Here is a 9,908-nt window from a genome sequence, read left to right as displayed (position 1 = left end):
GTGTATTCAAATAAAAAGGTGAATTTTGATTTTTCGTGGGCTTTGTACATTCGATTTTCGATATATGTATTTTTTTTGTTATAATCGGACACATGTTTATCATGTGATTGCATTAAGGGCCAATTTCGATTAGTAGTTCATTTTTGACGACAGAAATGGTTAGTCACGTTTTTGTGCTTTGTTTGCCTTAATATCGCATAGGAGTTGTTGAATGACGTCAACAACGATCCGGGTTTGCTCAAACGGCTCATAACTGGTGACAAAACGTGGGTATATGGTCATGACGTCGAAACCAAGGCCGAATCATCCAATTGGAAGCTGCCAGATGAGCCAAGACCAAAAATAAAGACAAGCGGATGTTCGAATATCCTCATATTACTAATATAAGGGGTAGGGGAATTATGTAACCTATGATTTCCATCTTTGACAACACGCCATATTATTTGGTGAAAACGATGCTCTCTGACTTTCATTAAGGTACCTCACAGATTGTCCGATATTTTCGGCTAAAATACAGCCATAGGCACTGAGGTTGACGTATTCAGTATCTCGTTTTGTATCGTAATTTTGAGCTTAGTTATAGCCCTTTATATTATATGTGTTCGCTTCCGGCCCACATTGGCTATATAACTCTATATCTGGGAAACTATAATACTCTGTGTAGCAGAGTATTAGGAGAGCATAAAAGTTGTTAAAATATAAATAGTTTAAATGTATAAGTTCGCCTACCACTACTCTATGGTATTGAGTATGATGGTTCTGTGCGAGCTCTAGTTCAAAATGATAAAACACGAAATACTCAAGCTCGAAAAATTTTTTTTTTAATTTTTTATTTTAAAATTTGAATTAATATTTGTTTTTTTTTAATCCGGTATTTGGGAGAAAATTTTATTTTTTATTTTAATTATTTTTAATTTACGATATTTAAATTTAAATATATATTATTTTCACAACGGTCATAATAATTCCTTTTCGAGATATTAATTTCAAGTTGACCTGATATTCTAAACATTAAGTTTTTCGGATCTTGTTTTACTTACAAACTGAACTACTTAATTTGGCAGGGTTAAGTTGTAGCTCTCCAGAGTTTTAAGCTTCCACGGTTTATTCCTTAATTTCAACGCCAAACTCAAGTCACTGCTGGTTAAAGATTTGCAGGTCTTCCAATTTCGTAATATCGAGTACTTCGTCGCACAGTGTTATGGCATACAAACGTATACATATATGTATGAAATTATTCTTCTCATGAGTGAAAGTAAACGATATAACAGGAAATAGATTCAAAGCATCAGATCAGATTAACTTTCGTCAAACTATTTATTTTTTATTTGTAATGCAGATTAAAGAAGGGCCTACTAATCTATAATATACACTTACACACATGCACAAGGTACACACATACGATATATATAGCAGAAAACTTATTCACCTCCAAGCACTCTCCCTTTCGTTAAAATTAGCAGTGAACACTTTCCAACTCGTTTAAATTACAGAGGAAGTTCAAATGAAAGAAAGTTAAGCTTATGAAGAAGGAGAAATTGCTACTAGAAGTTAGTGAATAACTAATATACTTGTATTTGATGTATATGTTAAGTACATAGCTGTGGAAGAACTGTGATGTTGGGCTGGCAGCAAAGCTTCGAATGATGTTTTATTTTTTCGACCATCGGTCATCTCCATGTCAACAAAGTTCGCCAAAGTGTGAAAACTGGCCGCCCACCATCCATCATTTTTGCAGCTAAGTTTGGGCAATTGTATAATTAATGATATCTAAAGTAAAGCAATGTATTTTATATGTATATGAGTATTTTATTGGTCCAATTAATTAGCCTGCTGACCAATTTCTGTTTTCTAGAAATGATATTATGTAAATTAAGAAGCGCTTAGAAAACAAATTATATGTTTTTTTAAAGTCTGCGTTGTTGACTTATTTGAAAAATGGAGCGACCCGGCAATACACAAAAAAAGTTTCTAACTTTTGGATTTAATACAAAATATTATATGAAAAATCTTAACCCTCTTGTGTGCGGCATGGTTCTCGAGGACTTCGTTTTGTTACTTTTATTTTAGCTAGTATGGTATACAGGTGCATTACGTGTAGCACAAAAGGGTATACAAATATCTTTGTGTTGATTTTGATCGATCAGTTTGTATGGCAGCTAGTCCTTGAGTTTTCGCCTGCCCCTGCCCCTGTTCAGGGTATAAAAAGACAAGAAAATTTCTGATATCGAAAGTTAAGTTAAGTTAGGTTAGGCTATACTAGCCGGTTGTCACGCCATACATAGACCCACTGCTCCTTAGTAATGCAAGATGGGGGCTCAGCTCGTTTCCAACGTATTCGTCATACAGGACGTCAACGCTTTTTACGAACTTTAAGAGAGATCGGTTATCAGCTTTTTCGTTTCCCGGTGCGAGAATATTGCCTTAATTTTCGATCGACTATCAAGTTATAATTGATCTATCTCAGCAGTTGTGGCTGCCATTCTCTTCGTCGAAGTTGGAGACCTTCAGCACCCTTCAGTCTTCTGTCAGCATGTCTTTTGAGGAGCCACAGTGCATCCTCTGGTTTTACCGTGCGAGGTATGATCACCTTCGAGTTTGGAATGCAGCTACGCTCCACTATAACGGCCCCCTCCTACAGGACATGAAGCTTTTCAACCACTTCCTTTGCCCATAACAGTAAAGATTTTGAGTCCATTCAGCCAGCTCGCACCATTCAGTTTCACGAAGAGCGTATTTAGCAGTCTACCACTTTCAACTGATCTTGAGTCATTTTCCCCAGGGAGTTGCTCAATGTTCGACTATTAAGACATTTTTACAGAATTTCACTCCTATTGGTGCTTAGATTTTGCTACTTTTACTATTCCTTTGAATACTCATAGAATCTGCAGATAAGTTTACCGAATACCTTAAGGATAAGATAAAACTAGATTCCAAAATCCTATTTTAGTTTTTACCTCGTTCTTATGTGTCTAATTTTTTCGTTACCCATTCCAAAAAGGCTTTACAAGTTTTTCAGCTATAACTTGCCTCGAGTATTTTGTTACAGTGACAATATAGTATTTCTCTACTTCGTTTTATATCTTCTATTTACCAAATACTATGTTAATAAATGTCCCCCTCAGGGTTAAGGCCACTTTATTTTAAATAATTAACAGAAAAATGAAGCACAGAACACTCAAGGCAAGGTTACAATGTGGAACAAAGCAATGTACCTACTCGCAAATTCTCCGCTATGTAACATAATTATGGTAAAGCGTTGTAAACAAGTCGGCAAACTCGGACACACACCGAAAGCTGTTAATTCACGCCAACAGCAAAATTGAGCTGACAGTGCGTCCAACAACAACACTGTTGAGCGTCACATAAAAAGCTCATGTTGATGCGAGCGTTCGACCAGTTGGTGAAAAGTTGCGATTGTCAAAAGAAGTGTTTGGCATTATAACGAAGTTGAGACTTAGATTTCAAGTGTTAACGTTGAAAAGAAGAAGAATAGAGTAAGTGTTCTTTGCGAAAAAAGTAAAATAGTTTGACTTTATTGACTTTAAACGTAGTAGAAAGTGTTTATTTGTTGGTGACCCACAAGCTTAGAGGATAGGCCTGAAAGAGCCTCTAACGAAGAAAACATGTACTCTAAGTACAAAATTTTCGCCTTAATGGCTTCGGCGCTATTTATGAGCGTTATGGCAGCCGAAATGAAAATGGAAGTTCGGATGGAAGATTCCACAGAGTCGCCTGTTGCCGATCTTGCGGTTATTGGTGAGTAATTTATGCTGTTCAATTAGAAATGACGGACATTCAAAAGAGAATATTTATTCGCAGACACTGAACACAAAACCTCAACTGAACGTCCACCAGTCGCAGCCACAACAGGTGAAAAGGTAACGATGGCCTTGAAAAGTGAGCAGTCACAAAATGTGCAGCCTCATACCGTCGCGGACTTTATTATTCATCCATTGATTGCTTTCAAACCTCGTGCCCCAGAAGAAGTTGTGGCTGGTAAGCAAGCTGATGGCGCTTCGACAACGACACCTTCACCCTGGACACTGTTCGGCTTCAATGCTGGTCAAGGCTTAGGCTCACAGGTCTCATCTTCAGTATCGAATCTGGCTGGCTCCGTTAGCGGTTGGTTAACCGATCGCATACAATTGCCTGGTTTGGTAGATTCGCCTGTACGGGAGTCCACCACAACCAGCACGACTACTTCAACGACCACAACACAACGACCTGATGTGGTGGTCCGTGTACAACATAGAGGTTCGACTCGTCGGCCCCTTATTGCAATCACAAATGACAATCGCCCACAACGTTTTCATAATAACAACAATGTGAACTTCGAATCGGACGAAGATGATGATGACGATTTCGAAGATGATGAATTAGAGCAAATTAACAAAAAGAAGAACAAACGTAGAAACAATAAAAATCAGCAAAATAAACGGAAACCAATTCGTGACCAAGAAGATATCGATGATGAAGAAGAGGAAGACATTCGTCCAGTGCGTCGGCCACAGCAAAACCGTCGTCGCCGTCCAGTCGTAATTGATGATTTCTCAGAAGAGGAAGATGATGATGACGATGCAGAATCCGCTGAACAGGACGATGACGAAGAATTAGAAGATGATGTAAATATAGAGGTTGAAGAAGAAGACGACAATGTGCAACAATCAAACGTACGTCGTAGGCAAAACAACAACAAACGCCGTTTTCAGCAACAACAACGACATCGCCTAAATGTTGGCAACCAACGTTTCATTGTACGTCGTATACCAAAACCCATAGAAAGTGAAGAGGTCGAAGAAGATGATGTTGACCAGAAGTTCTACTACCGCAGCCAGAGTGGACGCCCCTCAACCAAACGTTCTCAAAATGAAGCAACTTTTTTTCAACGTGGCCAGGAAAACATAATAAACCAGCTACGTCAGCTGACAGGCGGTCGTACACCCACTGAAGTTGGCGCCTTAGTACGTAAGTCCGCAAAGCAGTCGGGCAATAAGCAACAAACCACCCTCTTGGTTAATCGCAATGGACAAACTATCTACTTGGCACCTGAACTTCTGAATGCTGATGATTTCCAACTGGTCAACCCTCAAGTGCAACACCTTAAACAAAGTGCTACGAAATTTCCACAACCACCTTTGAGTGTGCCAGTCAAACGCAAAAATGCACCAACACAATACATAACTATCCCTTGGTCACAATTGGGACCACCACCCGATAAATTGCATTCGGTAACCGAAGGTGTACAAGCCCAACCACTTATTCTCAATATACCAGCCAGCGCCGTGCAAACAATGCAGAATCAAAGCTTGAAACGTAAGAAGCAACCTGTTATCACCGCGGAAGCTGTGCCCCTCCTAGCTGAGGCTTCTATAATGGATGTTTTCAAACCACCAAAAATACCACATGATCGTCACACAACTGACTCAGCAACTCAAATATCCAGTACTGCTGGCAGGCCCATCATCATTGCGACTCAAGTAAAGCCAAGCGCTGACAACACTGCCACACATGCCATCCTGCCACAACGCATACGCCCTGGCACTGTCATCGAGAAGGCACCCAGCAGCGTCGAGAGTCCCCAAGAAGCTTCCGAAGAAGAAGCTGCACCAGAATCTGTGCATAATGTGGAAAATGAATATATACTCGTCGGCAAAGATAGTGAACCGGCTCTGAAACGTCACGTGAAACCCGTTTTTGGCGAGGCGCGTTATGCCTACGGCTCTAACGCTTCACCCTACCTGGAGTTGTTGAAACAACATGGACGCTACGCTTTACGCAGAGATGGACGTGAACTCGAGTTGCCAGAAGTTGGCGAATCGAATGCCAACAACAAAGTGCAGCCCGAAAATGTTGAACAATTGATACCAGTGGAAATTATTAGCGAACCAGAGGTGACTGCACAACCGCAACAGGAGGAGGTGGCAGCGCAGCCACTTGTGGAAGCACTACCGAAATCTGAATTTGAAAGCGTACAGGCTGAACCGCTCGTTGAAGTCCAACAGCAGTCGGTCGGGGATGTTTTGCCGGCAAATTTGCCAGTGTTGAAGAATAAGGATAACGGACCTGCGGAGGCTGCGTAAAGGATTGGGCGGTCAAAAGACTAAATTAGCTAAGAGATTTTATAATTATAAGTTTAATTGATAGATTTTAATTTATTGCGACAATAATAACGACAAAATATTTATTTAATAAAACACAATTGAATTACAGCGCAAATATTATGCTGTTGTTTTCTTTGGTGGAACTGAGAAATATATATATACATATATATTATATATGATTAACGGCTCTGTTTGTTAATTTTTTAAGTAGTTTTTTGAAAGATGGTTAACAACTTATCGAAAGTCGAAGAACTAGTCAATTTTTAAGCAACTAAAGCTTCCACGGAAATATTCAAATTAAAAAACATGAAATTATTTCTCTTCTTCTTATATATACATATATATATTATATAAGAATAATAAAGTTGAACCACTTAAAATTTACGTTTTAGAAACAGTAATTTCCGTGGAAGCTTCAGTTGCTACCATATATTGTATATATTATATAATAGTTGATTTCAATATGATTAATAAAATATATTGGATTATATCCTCTCAAATCTTCCATATACATATTTTAAACGCAAAATTAATCTTTTAAATGTGTGCTATAGTCAAACTCTTGTTCAGATCTTTAGCTTACATATTTCCGCTACTCTTTTGTAGTTTTTTTTTTTACTTTAGTTAGATAAAATCAAAAAAATCTTTTTGATTCACCTACTAACCTCATTCAAGTTTATTGCCATCAAATGATTAAGAATGCAAAAAAATCGTTAAATTTTATGCCAACATTTTCGAACAAATCTTACAATCTTATACTCCGTCGTCTTCTGCCTTCTTTTGGCGGTCCATCTCGCCATGATTTCGAATAATTAATTAATGCATATTCGCCGGTCAGCCATGCTCGAGCGGCAATCATCAGAACATCATGAACCAGCTTGCCAGCGGCGCCCACTAAGCGCTTCTATTGTTGGCTACATATCTACCATATGTATCGCCGTTTATCTGATTACTATACTATACTATAGTTTCCTACTTAGGTATGTAAATATTTTACTAATTTTGTGCAGGTTAACTGAGTTCAAGTGGCTAGTTGTTTTGATGGTAGCAGGCTTTATTTTGAATTTGACACGCTTCAACATAACCTGTTCGTTAACGAAACAAGCCGCAAATTACCGTTATCTCCGATAGGTATTAATCGCTAAAAAGTATTTGGAGCAGACGCGCGTGTTTTGAAGAGAGCTCAATGGCGGCGTTTCCAAATGCATATTTATGTAAATTAGCCGAAGAATAACGAGTGAAATATTGGCGAAATTTTAGCTCTTCCTTTAACTTATACTTTTCTGAGGCTCTTCTTTACACACAAGTGATATTGAGTAAAAAGGCACAAGCTGATTGGTTACTCTAAAATTTGTTTTTGGTTTTTATAAAATATGCTATGTTTAAGCATTCAAATTAACATAAGATAGTAGCTTTCTACATTTATAACAATCTTAGAGCGAATAAATTCCTTCAACCACTGGACAACTCATTTAACATTTTTGTCAAAATTTTAGACTCGAGCTATCTGCTGAGCAATTAACCCAAAAAACTGTTACTGTACTAAAAGCAAAAAATAAAGGTTAACGACATTTTGTGTTACTTATGGGTTGTCTCAATAATATTATATTCTAGGGTCAGAAGAAATTAAGATTTTTTGTCTATCTCTGCTAACGCATATTTTTCAGCAAATATTTGTTCAAATATTATGTAGTTGCTTTTACTAAATATTTGCTTAAACCTTAAGGGATAAGAAAATTTCAATTATTTCTAAATTCTAACGATCGATTTGAACATATTCTATTTTTTAAATTTTAGGTTCTAAGCCTGACCAATTCATAGCTCGAAACTGTACTTGATTAAAAACTAAATTTACACAGTTTTTAGTATTAACAGAGCTTAGCGTTAGCTTTTTTAGCTGTATAAGTATAAATACACTTATCTTTGAAAAGAACATGGGAAGTGTGGCTGTACATATGTTTTACTTGATCAGCAAACCGTTAAGTCTATGCTAGTTTTGCAAAGTCCAAGATAACATTGTCATGTCAATGGTCATTTGTTTAAAATTTAAATGAATTTTCAATAAGTAAATCTTAATATAACATTAGAGTAAATTCCATAAAACAAAGTAAAAAACAAGTGGAATGTATATCCTGTCGTAGGCTACGAGGTAATGCTAAAAATGTAACATCAAAAATGTCATAGGTGTTGTCGCTTTTGTAATAATTTTATTCCAGAACTTAATTGCGATAAGGTGGCGATTCCTTTACAATTAAACAATTACAATCACCGCGATTCTCACCCTGTGCGCGGTCATTCATTGCCCTTATAAGCCATCATTGATTGCTTTTCTACAGCGAAGTTACGATTGTGTTCGGGAGGGATTGTTAGATATGTTATTGCTCATATTTTAGATACAATGAGCATAGTCTTAAAAATGAGTATTAAAATTTAATTGTCCGTGTGATAAATTCGCTTGTCTTCAAAAAAGAATCTGTCTTTCCCATTAAATTTTTTTTACTTGGATCCATTTTATATTTGTTTTAAATACTACGTTTACAGTGGACAGTCTTCACAAAGCATTTGTATATTTAAGTAAAAATATATCCAAATTTGTATGCTACACACTAATTTAAACTCTGTATCAACTTTCCTTCGCCGATCGACCCAAAAGAGAATCCAACCAACATGTATTGATACAATAGCCTTTTTTCGGGAATCGCAAGCTATATTCTTGCAACATGTTGCTAAAGAGTATAATAGTTTTGTTTACCTAGCGTTTGTTTGTATCGTCTAAAATTAATCGAGATAGATATGCAGTTATGTACAATATATATACATGATCAGGATGACAAGACGAGTTGAATTTCGAGTAACTGTCTGTCCATCCGTCCCTGCGTTTGTCCGACTGTACAAGCGATAACTTGATGAACTTGGTACACATGCTCTTCTGCTTCCAAAGAGGTTTAGTATTGCAGATGGACGGAATCAGCCCATTAATCAAAAACACATAAAGTGCCTTAACTAAGTTCCACAATAAGGTACAAAACTGGTATTTAGTACAACGAACAGCATTAAGGAGGGATATTTATGGTTAAAAAAATTTTAAAAAGTAGAGGTGGCCTCGCCCTATAATAAGTTTATGTGCATATCTCCTAAACCATTAAAGCTAGAGTTACCAAATTCTCACTCAAGACAAATCTTTTTAGCACCCCTATCGACTGTTTGCAATCGGGTGATAACTCGGCTACTAAAAGTCCTTAACTCATTAAATAAAGCAGTCGGAGACGTTGAATTTTTCACCTGGGATGGTTCAAGAGATTCATAAGAGCCCAAGTCAAATTTAGACGATGGACATGGTACCGATTACATTTAAGTGAAAACCCATATTTTGGGTCCTACTTGACCAATTTTAACCAAATTCGGTAGGTAACATTAATCTGATATTCTTATGTTACAGTGCGAAGATAGGCAAAATCAGACAAAAGCCACGCTTACTTCCCATTGAAGAACTTTTAATATTCCAACTGATTCTTTCACTTTCCAGTAGGCAAATCAAGAAGCAATCAATATATCTGGATTAAACTTTGCACGAATAGTACTTATGAGGTGTGTCATCTCATCATCAAAAAATATCCAAGTCAGACCAAAACTATTCAAGCCCCCTGATATGTTCACCCCAGTTTCTATTGCGTACCTTTTATCGAAAATATCGGTCAATCTATGAGATATAATATAGAAATTCTGAGAGAGTATTATTTTCGGATAATAATATGCCTACATCTGAAAAATGGGTTGAATCGGATCAATAATTCCCTTAGCTCT

At 37.1% G+C, this 9,908-nt stretch overlaps 1 protein-coding gene across 2 annotated transcripts; it reads left to right on the top strand.

Moving 5' to 3' along the window:
• The first annotated feature begins 3,411 nt into the window (after positions 1–3,411).
• LOC106615739 (uncharacterized) lies at positions 3,412–6,209 on the top strand. 2 transcript variants are annotated; one of them, XM_036371642.2, is made up of 3 exons: positions 3,413–3,497; positions 3,555–3,759; positions 3,823–6,209. In XM_036371642.2, exons 2-3 carry the CDS (start codon positions 3,627–3,629, stop codon positions 6,081–6,083), a joined length of 2,394 nt encoding a protein of 797 aa, XP_036227535.2. In that variant the 5' UTR covers positions 3,413–3,497; positions 3,555–3,626; the 3' UTR covers positions 6,084–6,209. The 2 variants fall into 2 exon arrangements, with proteins under 2 accessions (XP_036227534.2, XP_036227535.2); XM_036371641.2 differs by having other exon boundaries at positions 3,412–3,759.
• The last annotated feature ends 3,699 nt before the right edge of the window (positions 6,210–9,908 follow it).

The sequence above is a fragment of the Bactrocera oleae genome, chromosome 5, assembly GCF_042242935.1.
Source record: "Bactrocera oleae isolate idBacOlea1 chromosome 5, idBacOlea1, whole genome shotgun sequence".
In the NCBI taxonomy this organism is placed as follows: Eukaryota; Metazoa; Arthropoda; class Insecta; order Diptera; family Tephritidae; genus Bactrocera; species Bactrocera oleae.
Note: the sequence above shows the minus strand (reverse complement) of the source record. Positions and strands in the feature narration are given on the sequence as shown.